General features: G+C 35.1%; 1 protein-coding gene across 8 annotated transcripts in view; it reads left to right on the top strand.

Moving 5' to 3' along the window:
* The window catches only part of ATAD2B (ATPase family AAA domain containing 2B), a 187,176-nt gene that overhangs the window by 110,948 nt on the left and 51,798 nt on the right, over window positions 1-24,430 (top strand). For all 8 annotated transcript variants that reach the window (XM_055253338.2, XM_063623899.1, XM_055253339.2 and 5 more), the window contains 2 exons: window positions 9,111-9,297; window positions 21,600-21,785. In XM_055253338.2, the coding sequence (XP_055109313.1) occupies window positions 9,111-9,297; window positions 21,600-21,785 (373 nt within the window). The remainder of the gene's footprint in view (window positions 1-9,110; window positions 9,298-21,599; window positions 21,786-24,430) is intronic.

A 24,430-nucleotide genomic window follows, 5' to 3' on the forward strand; every position in this document is an offset into this window, starting at 1 on the left:
AGAATTATAGTATATTTTTACTTATGGTTATAACTGTGAGGATATTGTTTTTCTGTTGTTTGGACACAATTCTGGAAAACTTTTACTATGTATTCTTTTTCATGTGGTAATAATTAGTTTGTTGGTTAACTACTTAGGTGTTTTTTTCTCCAAGTAGAAGATTCTTTCCTGCTACTTTGCTTTTTTTTTTTTTGGAGACAGAGTCTCACTCTGTCACCCAGGGTAGAGTGCAGTGGCACGATCTTGGCTCACTGCAACCTCTGCCTCCTGAGTTTAAGCTATTCTTGTGCCTCAGCGTCCTGAGTAGTTGGGATTACAGGTGTGCGCTACCATGCCCAGCTAATTTTTGTGTTTTTAGTAGAGATGGGGTTTCACTATGTTGTCCAGGCTGGTCTCGAACCTCAGGTGCTCTGCCCGCTTTGGCCTCCCAAAGTGCTGGATTTATAGGTGTACGCCACTGCACCTGGCCAAGTTTACTTTTTTTTAAAGTAATGGTGTGAATTTTTTCCCCCATGGAGGCAGAGGAAAGCTTACCCTTAGAAAGTCAACTCATGAGTCCCAACTTTATTGCTTTTTATTTAAACTAAAATGGGCAGAAATGAAATATTTGCCATGATCTGGAATACTTTAATTTGTAATAAACTTTAGATGATCGTTTGGGTCTCTAAGTCTGCTAAAGAGATTTTGATTTAGAAATTGTTCAGTAATTAAATAACCTTTTGATTTTCTAGAAACATTATACTTTCATAATTTGGATTTTATGGTTTTTCAATTTACATTTACCCTTTTATTATCTGTGTTAAAGCAAGTTTTGCTGTGCACTATAATAGGTAAACACTTTTAGTGCAAATGTAATTTTAAATTAAGAGGCCAAATAGTTTTCAAATACTAACAGCATCTTTACTTGCATTTACATAATTAGCCCCATAGTTGAAGGACCATAAAGCTTCAGTCAGGTAGATCTAATAGCACTTCTATTAGAAGAGGCTGGATTGTGTGTACTTTTAATATTTTGAACAATTTTAAGTCTCCAACTTGAAGTTTTCCCATGTAGATTTTGGTGAAATGTTGATTTGATTATTTGCATTGATAACCCTTTCTTGTTTTTCATTTTTTAAAATGAGGCCAAATTACTTTCATCTTCTCTTTTTTTTTCATATGTTCTTCAATAGGAAACTCTTTGTAAGTTTTTTTCTTCTTCTCCAGATCCTTTCTTTTATGCTCTTGGGGAAGTTTTTTTATAGGCTATTCCAGCATTTTACAGATTTGTTTTATTGATAGTTATGGGAAAGCCAATTTTTTTTTTTTTTTTGCCTTTCACCTGGCTACCCTGTGTGTCTGTGTCTCTCTGTCTCTCTCTCTTTCTCTCTCTCTCTCTCCCCCTCCCTCCCTCCCTCTTTCGTTACCTCCCTCCCTCCCTCTCCCTCTCTTCCCTCCCTCCCTCCCTCCCTCTCCCTCTCTTCTTCCCTCCCTCCCTCCCTCTCCCTCTCTTCTTCCCTCCCTCCTTCTCTCTCTCTCTCTCTCTCTCTGTGTGTGTGTGTGCATGTATGTGTGTGTGTGTATGTGTGTTTGACAGTTATAGTTATTTGGATTTGTATTATGTAGTAGCAGAAACTAAGAAACTATCAAAAGACGTGTTTAATTTTATAAGATAATTGTCGTCAATAAAGGAATACAGAAATAGATTTTGATATTAGAAAGTATCATGTGCAGTGTTAAGTTTGACTTTTTATTGAGGACATTTCCTGCCACTGATTTAATGTGAGACGTTGGTGTGGCTTATTTTGTTTTAGCTTTTCTGAAAGAATTGGTTTAATTTTAGCTTCCTTTACATAAGGTTTTCTAGTTCATTCATTTGACTTTGATTAAATAATGAGACAGCTATATTCTAGAATAAGCATTTTTTAGATGTTTTAATAATATTTATTCACTTATTTCTTTATTCACCTACCCATTTATCCAGTTTTTCTTTGTTTACCCTATGCCAAGCATTGTATGAGATGCTGAAAACATAAGCATGAATAAGATATAACATAGTTCTTACTTTGGAGAAGGTCTCATTGTTGGGGGTGACAAACATTTCAATATGGCGAAAGTGTTATGAAAGCAGAACTAATTCTGCTGGAAGTCTGGGAAGGTTTCACAGGAGAAGTAGTGATATTTGCTATCCTTTTCATTATGAAGGGATGGGAGTTTGCATCTGAGTGCTTTTTACAAATTAGATACTCGTTTGGTATGTAAAGATCTGTGCTTCATATTCAGTAATATATATAGGCCCCTCAACAATCATATCACATTTGTGGTATCTTCATTTTACAGATGAGGAAACTGAAGCACACAGAAGTTAAATAAATTGCCCATGATCATGTTGCTAGCAGGTGGCAGAGCCAGACTCTATGCTGTTTGTTTCCTAAGATCATATTTTTCCAAATTACTTCTGAGCTTAATAAGTAGCTAGGGAATTGCATTGCTTCTTTAGGTAAGTTGAGCCATATATTTCACACTCTCTAAGAAGCATACACTTTAGAATTAAGGCCTTTAGTATAGGCAACATACAGTCTTTTTTGTTTGGTTGGTTTAGTTTTCTGTTTGAGCAAGATACGTTAGCATTACAGATCAATGCAGAAGAAAAGGTGCTCGGCCAGAAGAAAGCATAACTTTGGTGCTGGTTTTTAGTCACACTAGCCTGGGTATTGCTGGTGGATTTCTGGGAATAGTCTCCTGAAACAATGTTGAAACCTTTTCTTTTTTACATTTAATATAAAGGAGAAGTCAAGATAGTTAAGGTTTACCAATCTGGTAGAGAAGCTTTATGATGGAAAATAAATTTTCTTTCTTACTTTATATTACCATAAGGGTGATTAGAAACAGAATTTTCTGAGGTTTTTCAAATGAAAATAGCTTTGTTTTTTCTGATTAGAAAGATGATATACACTGTAGAAAATTCAAGTAATAAAGAAGAGCATAAAGAAGAAAGTAAAAATTAAAGCCCCAGCACCTGCAGGTAATATTTGTTAAAGTTTTGGTGACCACACTTCCATGTCCTCTCTATGCATGTATAATGTATAGACCCATACATTATCTGGATTATATCCTCCTATAAATTGTTAATATAACTTACTTTTTCATCCACTATGTTGGGAATATTATTTCATGTCAGCATATGTTTAATATCACTATTTTAAGGTAGCTGCATATTATCTTACACTTTGGATTTTCCATAATTTATAGACCCTTATTGGTAAAATTTGAAGTTTTCAAGTTTCTTCTTTTATAAACAATAGACTTGTTTCTAAGTATACATCTTTACACCACTATCTGATTCAAAGCGTAAGGTAAATTTTAAGAACTGCGATTGCTGTGTCAAAGAGTGTATACATTTAACATGTTGACACAGATTGTTAAATTGCTTTCCAGAAGGCTTGTACTAGTTTACATTTCTCATACTAATGTATGAGAGTGGTATTTTTCTTATACCATTGTCAATTCTGAGTGCTGTCTTTTAAAATCTTTACAAACCAGATAGATGAATATAATATCTTTTTGTTTAGTTGACTTGTTCATTTGTTCTTTCATATATTCATTCACTCATTCAAATGTTTTGTGAAAGTGCCCATCATGTTCCCGACATTGTCCTGGGTAGTTGGGATAGGTCAGTGAACAAAATAGGATAAGATCCTGGCCCTCATTGGACTTATATTTTTAAATGGAGGAGACATTCAGTAAAACAATAAATGTAATAGCTTGCTAGATAGATAAACTGTTAGAAGATAAGTACTATGGGGAAAAATGTAGAAGATAGTAAGAGGTTGGGGAGTCCCTAGGAGTGGAGTGAGTTACTGAATACTTTTGGGCATACATTTTGGTATATTTAGATCTATCACATATAATTTCAGAAAAGTTGTGCTTTTCTTCCACTAGTTGTGAGGATATCAGTTTTCCCATTCTCTCACTGATAATGGGTATTACAATTAATTTTTGGTTTATTAATCTGTAACAGATAAAAGATGTCTATCATTATTTTCATTTATATTTTCTCATTTTTTTTTATCTCTGTGTTAATGACTACCGTTTCGTTCTCAAGCCTAGATTGCTCTTGAGCTTCAGACCCTGACCAATGGCCCATCTCCCCTTTGTTGTACCATGGATCTTTCTGTCCATAGCCGGACTGTATCATACGCCCCTTCTCTTCCTGTGACTCCTATGAGCCATCATTCATTCAGTTGTCTCAGCTAGAATTTGACATCATTCTCAACTTCTGTCCTTTTATTTCTTTCTTTGTCTAGTCAATGACCAAGTCTTTCTGCTTTTTCTTACTAAGTAAGTCTCATCACAGGCTATTCCTTCTTTCTCTAACACTATTATTGTTGAACTGTCATTCACATCTCATGCCTGGGTTACTATAGCAGATGCCTGATTATCTTTCCTCTCATTTGCCTTCTTTCAAAACCCTTTCCCATACTGACAGTGCTGAGATAGTTATCTTCCCTAAACATGTATATGATTATCTTGTTCCCCTAAAGTATCTTAATGCTTCCCCATTGTCTCACTACACATTCCAAACTTTTTTTTTTTTTTTGAGGTGGAGTTTCGTTCTTTTTGCCCAGGCTGGAGTGCAATGGTGCGATCTCAGCTCACTGCAACCTCCACCTCCCGGGTTCAAGTGATTCTCCTGCTTCAGCCTCCCAAGTAGCTGGGATTAGAGGTGCCTGCCACCACGCCCGGCTAATTTTTTTTGTATTTTTGGTAGAGGCAGGGTTTCACCATGTTGGCCAGGATGGTCTCGATCTCTTGACCTCATGATCTGCCCGCCTTGGCCTCCCAAAGTGCTGGGATTACAGGCGTGAGCCACCGCGCCAGGCCACATACCAAACTTTTAACATGGCTTACAAAACCCTTTGTAGCCCTTCGTAGTCTAACTTACTTTCCTTTTTCTCTCCCCACCCTAGTACCTTTACTGTACCCTCCACAACTTGTCCCCAGTACTTCAAAACAAACAAAACCAAAACTGGCTGTATGAACTGTATTAGTTACCCCAAAGAGCCATGTTCTTTTTAACCTTTGGTCCTTTGCACATCCTGTTTGCAGTCTTGGAATTCATCTCTTGTACCTTCAATCTGTTGGGTTTCTGCCTTGGTAACACTTTTCCAGGAATGCCTTCTATAAGTCTCTAATTGGTATCTTCCATAGCACTGTGTACTTAAACAGTACCACTTATTAATCACATTGAATTATGGTAATTTGTGTATTAACTTTTTTACTAAATACCACTCAGTTATGAGCTCTATGATAACACTGGTATTGTTTGATACTTAGGGCTAAGGCATTCAGCATAGGAGGCATTCTACAGTTATATAATTAAACAAACATTTAAAAAAGTTTCCTATTTCTATTTTCTTTTTGAATTGTCTTGTTTTACGTCCTTTGCCCATGGAGGTTTTTTTTCAAAACTATGCATATAAACTCTTCATACATTAAGAACCACTCCTGTTTATGACAAATTATTTTTATTAAATTTTCTTTTTATGCTTTTTCAATTAATTTTGTTTTTGAGATAGGATGTCTATGTTGCCCAGGCTAGTCTTGAACTCCTGAGCTCAAGTGAGCCTCCCAACTCAGCCTCCCAAGTAGCTGGGATTACAGGCATGTTCTACCGTGCCCTGCTGTATGGCAAATTCTTTATGCCATTTGGTTGTTTGCTATTTGGTTCAGATTGTAATTGTTGGGTTACAGAGGTTTTTAGATTATTATGAATTAAAAATATATGAATCTTTTAATTTAAATTGTGTTAGAATTCATTTTGTTTATGCTGCGAAATAACCTGAATCCTCCGTTTTTAAACATTTATTTTATTATCCATTTCTGTTCCTTTTATTTTATTTTATTTTATTTTATTTTTGAGACAAGATCTCATTCTGTCACCCAGGCTGGGGTACAGTGGCAGCATCATGGCCTGGACACATGGGATCCTCCCACCTCAGCCTCCTGGTGGCTGGGACTACAGGTGCACACCACCACACCTAGCTAATTTTTTTTTTTTTTTAATTTTTTGTAGAGATGGGGTTTTGCCATGTTGCCCAGGCTTGTCTCAGAACACCTGGACTCAAATGATCCCCCCACCTCAGTCTCCCAAGTGCTGGGATTACAGATGTGAGCCACTGTGCTGCCCTCATTTATTTTTTATGATTCTTTTCTTAGATGAAATTGTTTCATCTAAGAAAATATAAATTCTTATAAATTTTATAAATTTATATTCTTATAAATTTATGTATTTATTATAATTCCTATTTTATATTATAAAATAATAAAATAACAAAATAATATTTTATATGAATTATAAATATTTTATAATTCATATAAATTTTTATAAATTTATATGCATCTAAATTATTTCATTTTTTATGAAATTCTTTCATATAATGATTACGATTAATCATTTCCTAGGCTGCCTTTTATGTTTAAGTCTGTTTCTTTGGTATATTCTACATTCTATTAATTGTTATTCTATAATATGTTTCAGTATAAAGTAGGATACGTCTTAACATAGTGGGTTCAGAACCCGGGCTTTGCAGTCAAATGGGCTTGAATGACAATTTGAACTCTTCCACTTGGTTATACAACTTTGTAGTTAACCTCCATGAGCCCTGGTTTCTTATCTGTTTAATAAAATGAAACTATGTGTTTCACAGAATTGTTAAGAAAATTGAACAAGAAATCTCTATGAAGTGCTTGTTACTAAAACATGTTTGAATGCATTAAAATTGGTAGCATTTTTTTTTTTTTTTGAGACTCAGTCTCGCTCTGTTGCAGTGGTGCAATCTCGGCTCACTGCAACCTCGGCCTCCCTTCAAATGATTCTCCTGCCTCTGCCTTCTGAGTAGCTGGGACTACAGGCACGTGCCACCACGCGCAGCTAATTTTTTGTATTTTTAGTAGAGACGGGGTTTCACCGTGTTAGCCAGGATGGCCTCCATCTCCTGACCTCGTGATCCGCTAGCCTCAGTCTCCCAAAGTGCTGGGATTACAGGCGTGAGCCACCATGCCCGGCTGGTAGCATGTTTTTAAAAAGTTTTCTTGATGTTCTTACTTGATTATTCTTTGAGTTAAAGTTGTGAATAAGTTGAAACTCCCCTCCTCCCAAAAATTCTTTTGGGATTTCAGCTTGAAAATCCTATGTGTATAAAATAAAAAAGTAAATTTTTTAGTTAGGTTTTAGGTTAGGAAGAATTGATGTCTTTATGTATTTAGTCTTTGTGTTCAGGCTCAGTTTCACTCTTTTCTTGCTAAGACTATAGTTTGATAATGTTTGTTTTACCTTTTTAATTTTTTTTTTGCAGTGAATAGGATCTCCTTTCCTTTTTTACAATGGTTATTGATGGTGTTTAGGAAATCTATTGATTTTTCTGTTTCTTCTGTCTTGTTACTTTGCTGGTAGATTCTGACAGTTTTTGGTTGATTTCTTGGATTTGCTACTACATAATGATATCCTTTACAGGTATCAATTTTTTCCCTTATTGCTTTCTATTAGTTCCATTTTAAATTTTCTTTATTCTTATTGCATTGCCTTAGAATGTCTAGTACTACCCACAGTGAGAGTAAACTTTGTTTCATTTGTTATTTTAATGGTGCTGTAGAATCTCGAAATTACAAGTCAAGTTTGGTTTAATATATTTTCCTTCTCTAATGTGGGGCTTTAGATGTCATCTGTCAGGGTAGGAACAGTTAGATTTGTTGTTACAGAAATAAAATTTGTGTTGGAAGAAGTTTATATATATATATTTGTTATTTTAAAAATTGTGATTGTTTTAGTTTGTTCCTGCTGCTATAACAAAATACCTTAAACAGATTAATTTATAAACAACCTACATTTATTTATTTACTTTTATTATACTTTAAGTTTTGGGATACATATGCAGAATGTGCAGGTTTGTTACATAGGTATACATGTGCCATGGTGGTTTGCAGCACCTATCAACCCGTCATCTGCATTAGGTATTTCTCCTAATGCTATCCCTCCCCTGGCCTCCCACCCCTGGACAGGCCCCGGTGTATGATGTTCCCTTCCCTGTGTCCATGTGTTCTCATTGTTCAACTCCCACTTATGAGTGAGAACATAACAACATAAATTTATTACTCACAGTTATGGAGGCTGAAAGTCTAAGATGAAGGCTCTGGCAGATTTGGTGTCTGGTGGGAGCTTGGTTTCTGCCTCTAAGATGATGCCTTGAAAGCTGCTTCCTCTGGAGGGGAGCAACAATGTCTTCACATGGCAGAAGGGATTGAAGGGACTAGCTAGTTTTATTATCAAGCACTTTGATAATATAACTAATCCATTCATGAGGGCTGACCACTCATGACTTAATCACCTCCTAAAGGCCCTGCCTGTTAATTGAGTCCTACATTTGGATAATCTTCAGATCTACCTCTTTGTCAAAAAGTGAGATTCGTAACATTTAACCTTGGATAACTAATAACTAAATGATACTGGAGTTTAATGCATCTTCAAGTTAGTATATATGGTATGATAGCAGGAATACCAAGGTTATTTTATTTTAAAGTGGATTTATTTTATTTATTTATTTATTTGTTTGTTTGTTTGTTTTTTGAGATGGAGATTTGCTCTTGTTGCCCAGGCTGGAGTGCAGTGGTGTGATCTCGGCTCACTGCAACCTTCGCCTCCCAGATTCAAGCGATTCTCCTGCCTCAGCCTCCTGAGTAGCTAGGATTACAGATGCCCGCCACCACAGCCAGCTAATTTTTGTATTTTTAGTAGAGACGAGGTTTCACCATGTTGGCCAGGCTGATCTTGAACACCTGACCTCAGGTGATCCTCCCGCCTCGGCCTCCCAAAGTGCTAGGATTACAGGCATGAGCCACTGCACCCAGCCCTTAAAGTGGATTTTATACTTTTATATCTTGGTTATTAATATGGTCAGAGATACCAACATTTTAAAACCATAATTAATAAAAAATAAATCACTATACTAAAATATAGGAAAGTTCTGTTAATTTGGAGTTAAATTGTTTTAATGTAAAAATTTTGCCTGATATTTCATATTTGTCTTCAGAATGTATGACTTTGAAATAATCATGTCTTACATGTATTACAGGTCACCATATCATCAGCCAACCTCTTACAGGCCACGCTTACTGCTATCTGGAGAACGGGGCTCAGGTCAAACTTCTCACCTTGCTCCAGCACTTTTGCACACTCTAGAAAGATTCTCTGTGCATAGACTAGATCTCCCAGCACTTTATTCAGTTAGTGCCAAAACACCTGAGGAATCATGTGCACAGGTAGGTTTGTACCACATCAGAGCACTTCCAACTTTCTTATTGCTTTTATTTTGGTAGGCTTTCTAGTGTGTAGTGTTTACAGATAAGATTTTTTCAGAGTACGATATAAATATTAACTTTGTTGATTATTCGTTAGCATTCTAGTATTAGTGTAAAGGATCCTTTTGATGCATACAGTTTTTTAAGTGAGCTCATTGTCTTTCTCATGATCCTCCTTACTGAAATTTTAATACCCTGTGTCATTATGCATTGTAGAAAGGGAGTTTATTTTGCCTTTTTCTGACCCTCTGTTCAAAGCTGTGGTCTCAGAGCAGTTTCAGACTTCTGTCTTTTCTTAGAGCCTTATCATAGAAAGGGACATTATATCCAATTTGAGATAATCAGGATTTAATATTCATATTAGAATAGTGATAGCAGTTCAAAAATTATAGATATTTGTGTTGATAGTTGTGTATTTGACGTTTGATTTTCAATTATTTTGTATTTACTGGTTTGTGAAGCAAAGTTCTAGTGGGGCTGTTTATATTTCTTGAGGTTGTTATATATAACCATGGATATATTATGTCATATTGAAACCAGGGATGAGGGTAATACATTTTTTGAGCCAAGGGACCATATCTAAGCCATTTTTGTAACTCTGACAAGGTGTCTAGCTGATAGTAAGTGGCCATTAAATGTTTGAATAATAATGTTTCAAATAAGTTAGAGAGAGGAATGCCACTTTGATACTTAGCCTACTTTTAGAGTTAAATAACTGCAGTAGTAACACTTAAAACATTTCACACAATTTTGTTGTTTTTTTCCCAGTTACATTTTCCGAATACTTAACACATATACTGTAATTATCTAACTGAAAGCCATTTCCTACATTGTAGCAAGAAATATGCATTTTTTAAACAATTCATAGTAGTATTGATTTAGTTTCTCTTTTACTCACAGTTCTCTGGATATGAACACCCTACCAGCACTTCATCACTTTTAAAGCCCTGTTTAAAGGTTTCTTTCCAAAACCCCTGAATTAAATGCTATCTACCAGTATTTTGCTCCCAGTTTGACACATTTAACTCATCCTGGGTGTGTTTTCCAATAATGTTGATTTATATGTTTGCTCACATTTTTCTTTTTAGAGAGACAAAATTACTGCAGGTTGTATGCAAGTAAGAGAATTACTCAGTACCATTTAAAATAAATACAAATGATTAGTAGAAAAATATAAATCAACAAAATTGACCCCAGAGAAGAGAGAATCTAAACAATCACTGTGGAAGAAGAAATTCAGCAAGTATCTTAAAACCACTAAACATAGATGGTTTCACAGGTGAATTATTTTAATCTTAAAGGATAAGATCATTTTGATGCTAGTCAAACTGTTCCGAAAGCATAGGAATAGGAGGAAAGCTATGAAATTGGCAAAACCAACAATATCACATCTTTCAGGGAAATTCAAAATAAAACTAGAGCAATCTCATTTAAGCAATGTTTATAAAGAAACTATTACAAATGAAATCTAGTAGCGTATCAAAAGAATAATATAACATTACTAAAGCATGCAGGATTAATTCAGTTAGACATTGAGAGATCTAAGTATTGGAAAGGATACATTGAATTTGTAAGTATTTGCCTATGATGTGATTAATTATATGCAAAACTTACAGTGTCAACTAAAAATTGACATTAGACAATAAAGAAATTCCATAAGGTGGACACTTTCAAAGTTAATGTTTTAAAATGATAGTTTCTTATAAATACTATAATAAGTTAGAAATATAATGGAAGAAGAGGTCCCAATTGAAATAGCAACTAAGTTTACCCTAGGAATTAGCAGAAACAATATGAAAGGACTATGAGACGAAAACTAAAAGTTGCTGAGGGGGACAGTTGAATATACGAAAGAGAAACCTTATTTGTTTTCAAACCCAAAGGCCAGAGAAGTCTCCCACCAGGAATGCTCTCTACCTTTCATACTATCATCAATCTACTTCTTGGCTGGGGGAAGAAGCCATCTTTATTAAGGAGGCCAGAGCTGGGCTAGTCTCGTGTATTCTTCCCATATCCCTAAAGTAAATATATATATATATTTTTGTTTTGTTTTGTTTTGTTTTGTTTTTGTTTTTGTTTTTTTTTGAGGTGGAGTCATGCTCTGTTGCCCGGGGTGGAGTACAGTGGCACAATCTCGGCTCACTGCAACCTCCGCCTCCTGGGTTCAAGCGATTATCCTGCCTCAGCCTCACAAGTAGCTGGGATTACAGGTGTGTGCCACCATGCCCAGCTAATTTTTTGTATTTTTAGTAGAGACGGTGTTTTCACCATGTTAGCTAGGATGGCCTCGATCTCCTGACTTCGTGATCCGCCCGCCTTGGCCTCCCAAAGAAGTATCTTTAGAGATTTGGCATTTGGGTCTCAAACCAAGCTTGTAGACCTCAAAATTTGGTTGTCTCAAACTAAAATCTCTACCTTGAGATCTCAGGAGCTTATGTTGTAAACCAAAAGCCAAGAATTTTGTTTGTTATTTTAGTCTTCTGATCAACTCTTTTGAGGCAGGAGGTTTGGAATGTTCTACATAAATAAATTTCAAATGTATTTGATTGGGCAGTTAATCTGTTGAGCATTCAACTCCATATGTGAATGTACTTCTAGTGTGTGTATGTGTGTGCATGTGTGTGTACTATCTTTATATTAGTAAATAGCAAAGCTTAGACTTTTTTCTGCTTTAGATATCAATTAAATGTCAATATTCTCATCACCTCTTACTCTCAGCTCCCATGATCTGATCATTGCTGCAAATCTCTGCATTGGGAGTGAACCACTATATAGGAACAAGAAAGTCTGGGGATTTGGGATGGGCATATCTCAGTGAATACTTCACAGTGCCATCTGCATAGAGAGAGCCATGCCTGGCTAGAATACTTATGGTGACTTCATACTAATGATAAGGTTGTGTTAACATGTGGAGCTTTTAGAGGAAGAAGCACACCTTGTTTGTAATTACTGTGCTAAACTTCTTTAATTCAGAATGTAGACTCAAGTCAAATTATGCAGATTAAAATCTCAGTTGTGGTTGTGACCTTGGGCAAGTTGCTTAACACTCTGAGCCTTAATTTTCTCATCTGTGAAATGGAGATGACACCATGAGGTTATCAAATAGGCTTGACATATAGTCCTCAACGAAAATTAGTTATAATCATGCTTATTACTACTACCATTGCTGCCACTGCTACTGCTTACAGCTAATGAATGGTAAGACTTTAAATTCAAAGGCTGTGAGGTTTTTTCCTAAATTAATGTATAAATTAAGTACAGTTCTAATTATAATCTCCTCAAAACTTAGAGGGAGAAGTTAAAAAAAGAGTTCTGTTTCTTCTAGAAAATAAATATGAGTAGCAAGGAGAATTCGAGGAAAAAGTGTCATTAGGGGGCCCTACCAAAATTGTAAGGGTGTAATAGAGTTACAGTAATAAAGAATGTGTGCCTGTGCAAGAGTAGACAAAGTAATAGAACAGAAGAGACAATTCATGCTTAGACTTTTGTAGAAGTATAATTTGATGGTGATGACCACAATGGCGATGACATTTCATATCAGTAGATGGAAGAAATTGATTATTTACCAAATGGTCTTAGAAAACTGGCAAGCTCCTCCAGTAGGGGAAAAAGCAAAACAAATAAAACTAGGATTTCCTACCTTTTTCTGTAGCCCAAAATAAACTCTACATGGGCAGTGGAACTATAAAAGTACTGGGAAAATTCACAAGGTCAGTATATTTATTATCTTATGTGTGAAAGTAATTTCTAAGCAATGCACAAAAACTAGAAAACGTAAAGATATGAAGGAATTTGATTATGTAAAATTTTAAATTACACATGGCAAAAAGCATTCTTTAGATTAAATTAATAGATATAGTCTGTGAAAAAGTATATTTGTAGCAGATATGTTGAGAACAAGTTTCCTAAATATGGGCAAATACCTTAAAATCGGTAAGAAGAAAGAATAGCAATCTAATATAAAAATTGGCAAAATGGAAACATGCTATTTGTGGGAGAAAAGAAAAAGCAACCAGTAAAAATGTGAAAAGATTCTAAGCTTCACTTAAGTGAAAATAAAGTATCAGATTTGTTTTTTTTTTTTTTTTTAAAAAAGCTTGATAATGCCATTTGGAGATGTGGAATGCTCATACTTAGTGGAAATGTAAATTTATTTGATGTTTTTGGAGTGTAATTTGGCACCATCTTTTAAAATTTCAAGTACCACATTGGTGTAGTGTGAGAAAAGATAATAACGTTTCAAGTACATATACCTTTTGACCCAGGAATTCTATGTTTAGGAGTTTTTCCTAAAGATACGTTAGCTACAAGTATTCAGTGCTGAGTGAACAAGGATATTTGTCACTGTGTCATGCGTAATTGCCACACGAAACATAAAGGCAAACAAACTGAATATCCCTTCACGTGGGACCAGCTAAAATTAGTTACGGTGTATCTTGACATACAAAGGAGTACTGTCTAGCCATTAACACGAATGAGGTAGATTTACATGGGCTGATACGGAAAAATGCAGGTGACATTAGTGAAAAAAGCAAGTATCCCCAAAAACTGTTAATATGGTTTTTGGGGAGAAGGAATCTGGAAGTTTGGGAAATGTGTGAACTTTGCCTTTTTAGTTTATGCTATACTGTTTGGAAAATTCTCTTTTTTGAAGTTTTTATTTGACTATATCAAGCAAACTAAAGATGAAAAAAATCACTTTGAAAGAGAAATATTTTCTTTTCTTTTTTTTTCTTTTTCTTTTTTTTTTGAGACAGAGTTTTTCTCTTGTTGTCCAGGCTGGAGTACAATAGCGTGATCTCGGCTCATTGCAACCTCCGCCTCCCAGATTCAAGTGATTCTCCTACCTAAGCCTCCCCAGTAGGTGGGATTATAGGTGCCCAACACCACGCCCAGCTAATTTTTGTATTTTTAGTAGATATGGGGTTTCACCATGTTGGCCAGGCTGGTCTCGAACTCCTGACCTCAGGTGATCTACCCGCCTCTGCCTCCCAAAGTGCTGGTTGTAATCTAGTCATGAGCCACTGCACCCGGCCAAGAGAAATATTTTCAAAGTGAGAAAGGTTTTTTTATTTTTGTTTATAGTTGTTCCTTATGGCTAATATGTATATATATTCACAAACATTACTGGTTTAATGTTATTTAAGTAAAGGTAAGGAAACACTTAGGAAGCATTGTAGTGAACTATACATTGATGTTATAGGGTTGTTTTTTTTTTTTTCATGGCATCATTCTGAATCCTGCTTGGCCAACTTTGAATTCTAACTTCATCCTCTGGTCTCTTGTACGCTTCTTGGCTTTTACTACTTTTTTATTTTGGTGGGAAGGAGAGAGGTGTCACTTGGTAGTGAAAAACAACGAAAACTCACTATCATTTTGGTTGTATTTCACTTTCTCTAGTACATTAAGGCATCTCATCTTCTCAGTTTATACCTAAGAGCTTCTGGGTTAGAAGTCGAACTTACTCTAGAGTGACCCCTCCTGGATAGGCAGTCTGCCAGGACGAGCCATGAAATGCAGTCAGGATAGCAGACACCCACCCTCTATCTGAACACTGGCCAGAGACCAGATGTCTTGGCTAATCTGTGATTATATGTGTCTTAAGTGCATATTTAAAATTATTTTACATTCATAAATATAGCACTATCTTTGCTAACAAATTCTGCAAAAAGAAGCTGTTATATAATGTAAGAGGAATTTTTAAATAATTGGTAAAGGTTGGCAAACCAGGTTATACGTGGGTACAAAAGCTCTAGGGAAGAGAGGGCATGAGTCAGGTGCTGAAACACTGGAAAGATTGAAAAAGATTCTCTTTTCTTCTGTTCTGTATTCCTTTTCGTTTCTTCCTTTTTGCTTCACCTTTCTTGGGAGCTAGTCCTCCTGTACTCAGAGTTATCTCTCTAAATCGATGTGTAATAAAAGGGTTTAGTCTGTGGTAAGTTATTCTTGCATATTTTCTCTTTTCCCCGGCCTCTAAAATACTTAATATAAATTAAGTTTGGTATTTAGTAGTGTAACATGAACGTGAAAGGCAGTCTTAAAGGGAATCTTAAATCACTTTTAAAGGGCTGTATGTATATGCGTGGTAAGGTGGGAGACCGATACTTGATATTGTTTATACTGTGGGGATCATGTTTGATTTTATGTCTATCCTTTAAAACATACATGCACAAGAATATACATGACAACTTTCTTTTCTCCTTCTGATGGATTCAGCTATTGATTAATATTATCAATGGAGTGAAACATGGCAGAGTTAGTGTCAACTATATTAAAAAGCAGTGTTTTTCTTATTGTTTCTTAAGATTTAGTGTGCATAAGAATCACCCGAGTGTACTTATACAAATTTCTGATTTTCTGGCTCCATACCCATAGATTGTGATTCATTCAATTTGGAATGGGTCCCAGGAATCTGTACTTTGTAAAAATGCATCTCAGATATTACTATTCTAGGTTTTCAATAGGTCTCACTTCGAGCTATAGTACTTTAGCTGGTCACTAGACATTAGTCCAACATTTATTACTGAAACAAATGCATGTGTGTGTGTGTGTGTGTGTGTGTGTGTGTACACACATGTTACTGAGCATTTCAGAGTCTTCTGAAGGCTTTGGAAGGAGAATGAGAACCCTTGGTATAGCCTGGAAGATTTATGGTTTCCCCCTTAAGTTCACAAGTAATTACTGAGTCCTACAACAAGACAGGAGATGTTAATATCGGTAGTAAAAGACCTTTGGTATTAACACTCTTTTTTTTTTTTTTTTTTTTTTTTTTTTTTGAGACGGAGTCTCACTCTGTCGCCCAGGCTGGAGTGCAGTGGCGCGGTCTCGGCTCACTGCAAGCTCCGCCTCCCGGGTTCACGCCATTCTCCTGCCTCAGCCTCTCCGAGTAGCTGGGACTATAGGCGCCCGCCACCACGCCCGGCTAATTTTTTTGTATTTTTAGTAGAGACGGGGTTTCACCGTAGTCTCGATCTCCTGACCTCGTGATCCACCCGCCTCGGCCTCCCAAAGTGCTGGGATTACAAGCGTGAGCCACCGCGCCCGGCCTTGGTATTAACACTCCTAAAAAACAAAACAAAACTATGATTCTCCTTTTCTGACATCCTCAAATATAATTTTTGCCTCCTGTATATTTCTATTGTTGATTTAGAAAAAAGGGACTGATAAGTGTGCTATATTTTATCTTTTTAATTATTAGAGAGGTTTCATTCAATTAATACATTTATATATGGTCTGAAAAGCTTTGGAGTTTATGTACTGTGTGGTGTTGGGAATAATTTCAAAAGGTGAATAAGGTCTTTTCTTGGTGAAAATTTAAATGCATTTCTTTCCCCAGAAAGAAATTGTTATCTAGAATTTCACAGAGGAATTTCTTTTTGGTTGAATAGCATGAAGGTATTAATAATGTACTTACCTTGTGTATACTTTGGTTGCTCTTGTGTTTGTGCTTATAGATTTCTGGATTTCTCTGTAGCAGTCTGTGTATACTTTGAATGCTTTTGTGTTTGTTCACATGGATATCTGACTTTTTCCATAGCAACACTTAAAAAAAATTTTTTTTTGAGTTGTTGACAAGTTAAATTATCCTGACCTGGAGTGTGTGACATTTACGAAATTCTTGAAGTGCTTAGGGAATGAAAATATTAGAAAAAGAATTTAAGTGATTTAATTTTCATAAAATGCTAATTTGTGTTACTACCATAGTTCAGAAACTAGTACAGATGTGTTTTATAACAGGCTGATTTTATGTGCATGTAAAGAAATTTGTACCTTATTTATTGAATCCTGACAGTGTCTTCTTTTCACAAGAGATTCTCAATAAATCTTACATAAAGGGAATATAAAATAGAGTAAAGGGATAAAAATGGAATAAAGCCACCAGCAATGCACAGATATTATTTATTTTAATAATTTCTGATAGCATAGCACAAATAATTAAACTTATTTATTGGTGCCTTTTAATTTTTATAAACATTGAAGATGTTTTAGCTCCCAACATTTTTCTTTTACCTGTGCTTTATAATTTTAATATATTTATAATACTATTAAGTGATTGAGACAAATTCTGGAAGTTTCTTGATGACATAAAGTTGTTTCCCTCTTTTCTATATTGCCCTCTTTAGGCAGGTAAAAGTGATACTGGCTTTGAGCTTTCTGCTTCATTCACATTTGGGTTTAAAATTTTTCTAGTTTTCACTTTCTAAAGGAAATGGCTTGTTGTGGGACTATAAATTCTTAGTTTAAAAATACACTAAATTTTCATGGATGGAACATTTTAATTTGATGGCTAAAATGCTGACTTCAAAGTTTAGCTTTTGAGATGATTAGAACTCTTGTAACTATAAGTGCAGTTTATATCATGAGTGCTTCCTTGAATGGATACTTCTAACTTCAATGGCCTGATTTTTGCCTTTAATATCTTTAATATTTAGAGGAAGTAGTTTGTGATTTTTTTAATAAAGAAAGTTTTTAAAAAATTAGTTATCTAAGGTCCTTATGTCTGTGGCAAGAAGGAGATCAGAAGGAAATGGAGTATAATGTTGTAATAAAGAATCAAAATGAACAGTTCACATATGCTGGTATTTGTTCATTTTACTTGTGCAAGAGTGCTGGTCATGTCAGAGGTATTTTGAAACGGTTGGTTCAGTAATTTGGCCTACTGTCTTTTTTTTTTTCTATAACAGTTTTTCTGTTTTCTACTACACCTTGCACATCCACCAATCCAAGACACCCTATAGGTGAGTATTTTTCTAGTTCTCAAATGGCATCACTTGTTCCCAAGCCAGTTGCCGCTTCATTGAAACTAGGCTATATTTTTCTACTCTGAATTATCTGGTATTTGATTTCACAGAGTGTATTTTACTCCACACTTTAAAAGTTACCGGCAAACTGCTGAAGAGCTGTTTTTATATTACAGAAAAAAATCATAATAGGATTAAACTTTTTTTTCCTGTTGCTTATACTATAAGAATTTTTAAATGCTATTCTCAAACTCTGTTCTTTTTGAATTTTTATTACAAAATGGGAATTAGAACAGACTGGTTATAAATCTAAAGAAAATATAAAAGTTATTTTAATATTCTGAGATAACATAGAATAAGGAATTAAAGCTTGTTTTAATAGTGCTTTTTAGTTTTTCTAGAAATTAAGGATGGTTTTCCTCTAAAGGCTTAGGAGAAAACTTACAAAAATATTTCATAGATGTTGGTGTTTCATGTGGTTAGGTTAATTCTCAATTCATGTAATTATACACTCATAGATCAGAAAGGTGAAGCCTTTTTATTTTTCCATGTTCATCTTAGACTTACCTGATTTTTTTCCCCCATAGGTTTTCAAATATAGTTTAAATTTTTTTTTTTTATCAAGAAGGACGTTTTCCTAAAGGCTTTGGAAGTAAAAAGCTTCCAGATTTTTTTTTTTATTGGATCACTAGGATATCATGTTCAATTTGTTAATTTTGAGAAGATGAGATGAAAATAAGAAATTTTTTGGAAATGTGGAAAAATTTCTAAATTTTTTAATGGGATCAATACAGCATCATGTTCAATTTGAGTTCAATATCATGTTAACTTTGAGACAATTGGAGGAAAAAAAGAAACAAAAAAACAAACGTCAACTCTTAGAGCTGGTGATGATTTTATGTAGTTCACCCTTGGAAATTCAGTTAAGACACCTGTAGTTCTGACTCTGTCAAATTATTATCACTTAATCGTCTGTTGCTTTGCTCATCCTCTTTGATACTTGTTAATGGCTAGATGTTCTCAACACATGTTCCTGGAAAATCTAACCTAGAAGTACTAGAATGAAAGGCAAAATTTCATTTTTTTAAAGGCATGTTTTCTTATCTCTTTCATACCCTGGGCATGTATGTGGTAGCTTGCATGGCTGAATTAAGTGATTGGCTTTGTGAGGTTTCTTAGTAACCTATAGCTGGTTAGTCTTTCATATGATCACCTTTCTTTCCTTGCTGACTCTCTCTCATTTTACCAGCACAGAGTGGGGAACTGGAAAGTGACAAAAGGAGTTGGTCACTGTCTTCATATAACCATGCCTGATTTGGGTGGCATGCAATTTTTTTTTTTTAAATAAGTGCCTCAGTTGCCTTTGTGCTTCTGCATGGTTCTTTCCTTTTGCCAATATTTATGCTTGTTTTTCTCTTATGAATTTCTACAAGAACTTTGGAAAAAAATAATCCTTGGATTTCCAAGATCCAGGATAGGAGGGTACGTGTTTGCAGAAAAGGTCAAAATTTGAGAGTCCTGAAGGAGTTGTACTGTACAACTGTTCTGGATTGGTGGATATGCAAATATTAAGGAAGGGAAGGAGCAAATATTACTTTTGATGTGAGTGATCATAACATCTACATTTTTTCCAATTATTATTTGAGCTTCTTTCATCTGGTTTATTATTGAATTGGCAGTACCTTTTATTTTACACAGAAGGTTGAAAGCTGTGTAAAATACACTATTTAAAAAATGTATGCAAGTGGTAAGCTTACTCATTAAAGAAAAATAATACTTTTGATTCTTAGGATAGTTTCCGATAATCCCGATCATTTTAAATATTAAATTCTTCTTCTTCTTTTTTTTTTTTTTTTTTTTTGAGATGGAGTCTCACTGTCTCCCAGGCTGGAGTATAGTGGTGCGATCTTGGCTCACTGCAACCTCCGCCTCCCAGGTTCAAGTGATTCTCCTGCCTCAGCCTCTTGAGTAGCTGGGACTACAGGCGTGTGCCACCACACCTGGCTAATTTTTGGATTTTTAGTAGAGGTGGAATTTCACCATGTTGGACAGGCTGGTCTTGAACTCCTGACCTCAAGTGATCTGCCTGTCTCAGCCTCCCAAAGTGCTGGGATTACAGGTGTGAGCCACCACGCCTGGCTAAATTCTTGTTTCTATATCTTGTATATTACAATTGAATGTACAATTGTAATTGGCTATTTGTAATTGGCTATTTGTAATAATTTCTATATCTTGTATATTACAATTGAATATACAATTGTAATTTGTAATAGGCTAATTGAAATGTGTTAAAAATAAGGGAAAATAAGTAGAGCATTTTAGGAATAGAATTCTCAAAATGGAAGAAAGATTTTTATAACTAAACTTGTTAAAGATAATGAGAAATGTCCTATTAACATGTCAGTTTGTTGGTGGGATATTAAACTGTGGACTTAATAAGTAAGGGACATTAATTCAGCTTGGCAGCTTACTAATAGCCAACCTGGTCCCTGTGGCTGCGTGTTGGCAGAACGTGATTGAAACTATGGTTAAGACTCTTTTTAACACCTGAGGAAAAATTCATTTTGTATTTTCTAACAATGGAAGTGTCTCAGAGCTCTTTGCTATCATTTGCTCTTTAGATAAGTTAGAGTATTTTGCCAGGCGCGGTGGCTCACGCCTGTAATCCCAGCACTTTGGGAGGCCGAGGCGGGTGGATCATGAGGTCAGGAGATCAAGACCATCCTGGCTAACACGGTGAAACCCTGTCTCTACTACAAATACAAAAAATTAGCCGGGCCCGGTGGCGGGCACCTGTAGTCCCAGCTACTGGGGGGCTGAGGTGAGAGAATGGCGTGAACCTAGGAGGCGGATCTTGCAGTGAGCTGAGATCGCGCCACTGCACTCCAGTCTGGGCAACAGACGAGACTCCGTCTCAAAAAAAAAAAAAAAAAAAAAAAAAAAGATAAGAGTATTTTGTGACTACTTTATAAAATATTGAACTAAGTTAATGGGAGGAGGTGAATGACTGTTTCAGCAGGTACTTCATTAATTTTAAGCTCTAGGGTGGTACATCTTGGTTAAAATGATTATATAGTGTATGATTTTAGTCAAGGTGCTCAAAAATGTTAGCTATGTTGTTCTTTGTGTAAAGTTTACTGATATCACATGAGTGCCATAGGTGTATATTTATCTCTTTATTTGCAGCATATTTTACAGTGGTGTTTTGCTTTATTATCTTTACATGCTAGATAAGTGGAGCAATTTGATACCTTCCACTGTTAATATATACTGAATAGGAATAATTAAAGGGCAAAACATACTTTTTTTTTTGGTAGGGCGAAACATACTTTTTTTTCTTTTGGTGGGGCAAGGGTAGATTGAAGCTGTGTAAGGCTTGTGCATCATATCTTGAACTTAAATTTTGAGGCTGAAACTAATGACTATAATAGGCCTGACATATTTCATATATTTGGAGATTACTGGGTAGACTTTAGAATAATCAATTTGAGTTGTTTAATGTTGGTTTTTTTCCTTAATTAGATTTTTCGTGAAGCTCGAAGAACAGTACCTAGTATTGTTTACATGCCTCACATTGGGGATTGGTGGGAAGCTGTCAGTGAAACTGTGAGAGCAACTTTTCTGACATTGCTACAAGATATACCATCATTTTCACCTATATTTTTATTGTCTACCTCTGAAACCATGTACAGTGAACTGCCTGAAGAGGTAAGAACTGATTAAATATTTATTTTTCCTTATTATATTGTTCTAAAATAGTTGACTCTGTAAATTGGACACCTTTTAATTATTATAAAATCAATACTGTCAGGGTTTATATCCTGGGTGTAACTGCTTGTTAGCTGTATGATGTAGGTAAGTTATTTATTTTAAGTTTTAGTTTCTTTTTTGGTATAGGGGTATTCCACAGTGTTGTTATAAAGATTGAGATAATTTATGCTTAGAACAGAACCTGACATATATATATACAGATTCAGCATCTCTAATTCAAAAATTCAAAACCTGAAACTTTTTTGAGTGCTGACATGAAGCCACAAGTGGAAAATTTGACACCTCACGTGATGGGTTGCAGTCAAAACTTTGTTTCATGCACAAAATTATTGAAAACATTGTATAAAATTACCTTCAGGTTATGTGTATAAGGTTTTTTATAAAACTTAAATGAATTTTGTTCAGACTTGGGTCCCAAGATAATCTTATTTTATATATATGCACATATTTTAAAATCTGAAAAAGTTTGAAATCTGAAACACATCTGGTCTCAAGCATTTTGGAAAAGGGATACTCAGCTTTCTAAGAAAATTGTGGCTATATCACTATCAGTTATATCCTTTTCATCCTTATCATCTGTGAGGTCATTTGATATGATTTGACCTTTCAGCTCTTTCATTGATAGCACCATGTTAACTTGAATGTTATTACTAATACACGTATTTTTCAAATCTGAAGTCTAACTTTGAGTTCAAATCTAAGGTAAAATCATAGTTGATTCAGAAAAAAATAGTAGATCGTCTTACTTGAGTGAAATTTATTTTTTAAAAATTGTTTTAGTACCCCGAGCTTACTAGGTCTTGAAATAGTCTCCTTTAGAAATGCTTAGAAATATTTACCCCAGGAGACAAAGTAGGAATGATGTTTATATAAAAGATTTACATGTTTTAAGTGCTATCATATAAATCTTGATTATGTAGAATTTTATGATTAAAGTGTTTGTTTACTGAATTCTTTTGTGTTTCAGCTTTCATTAGTTATCTTGCTAAAATAGATTTGTATACTTTACTGCTTTTTGTAAGGAAAATATATTAAATGAGTAATTCATTTTTGATTATTCAATATCTGATAGTATATGAAGATCACTAATCAAAATGTTTATCATAGAGGCTAATAAAGTTTGATAGAACGCTGTATGTAGCAAGAGTTAGAAAAACCAGGGTATTGACTCACTAGTCTTTTGATCTTAGATAAATACTTGAACGTATAATTGCTTCATTTTCATCTATAACATGTGGATAATAACAGACAGGGTCATTTGTGTGAGACAGTATACATGCCTTTCTTTTGAAACCATGAGGCTATTAAATGTTTGGTATTAGTATTATAAAGTAGGAATGCAGCTGAAGTTGATTTAGAGGAATGGACTGAACCTGGATATAACCTAGGAGCCACCTTACAAGTGAGATCCTCTTTCTCAGTTTTATTATAATTTTATAAAAAGAAAGAGAAGAGTTAAAATGTGGGATAAAAAGGGTTCTAGTTGGGAATATATAGGGAATATTCCCTGAAAATTTCCCTCTATATTGTTTGAAAAATTTCTAAATAAAAGTTTGATGAGCCTAACTTCTTGATAAGCAGTTTTTATTTTGCCTACTTCTGTTGCCCATATGCATATGTAATTTTACTGTTGGTTTAGTATTTTAAAGCTAACATTATATCATATACATTTTCAGTGTTATACTGTTGTCATAACTTTTAATGGATTCAGAAAGCCTACTGACTAGTATAAACTTTTTCAATATTTGTTTACCAATACCCTTAATTACTATCTAAAATATTAGAAATTTGCCAGCATTGAATTCTCAAATTTCAGCTCCTTTCCCTCTCGCTTTTGTCTTTATAAGTAGTTTTTAAAGCTATCGTGGATATTGTATTTGTGGGCTGAAGATTATGGGAATTCTCTTTTGATTATATAACATGTTTTATACTAACGGTTTGTAGGAAATTCTCCTCTGTTCCCAAGTCTTAACATTTTATTTTATTTGTTTACTTATTTTTGTAGAGACGAAGTCTCTTTATGTTGCCCAGGCTGGTCTTGACTCCTGGTCTCAAGTGATCCTCCTGCCTCAGCCTCTCAAAATGCTGGGATTATAGGTGTGAGCCACCATGTCCAGCTAAGCCTTACATTTTAATTTCAGGTCTACCATTAGAATGCTTGCTTTCTTTTTTTCTTTTTTTGAGACGGAGTCTCACTCAGCCGCCCAGGCTGGAGTGCAGTGGCGTGATCTTGGCTCACTGCAACCACCATCTCCCAGGTTCAAGTGATTCTCCCGTCTCAGCCTCCCGAGTAGCTGGGATTACAGACACCTGCCATCATGCCCAGTTAATTTTTGTATTTTAGTAGAGACGGGGTTTCACCACGTTGGCCAGGCTGGTCTTGAACTCATGACCTCAGGTGATCTCCCACCTCGGCCTCCCAAAGTGCTAGGATTACAGGCATGAGCCACCGTACCTAGCCTGCTTGCTTTCTTTAGGTCACAAACTAAGATAGTAATCTCTAATATTTAGCACATATTGATAAGTATTTGGTGAATGAATGAGTAGCACAGAGAGTTGTAGACCAAGTAGATGTAGGTTAG

This window comes from Symphalangus syndactylus, chromosome 18, assembly GCF_028878055.3.
Source record: "Symphalangus syndactylus isolate Jambi chromosome 18, NHGRI_mSymSyn1-v2.1_pri, whole genome shotgun sequence".
In the NCBI taxonomy this organism is placed as follows: domain Eukaryota; kingdom Metazoa; phylum Chordata; class Mammalia; order Primates; family Hylobatidae; genus Symphalangus; species Symphalangus syndactylus.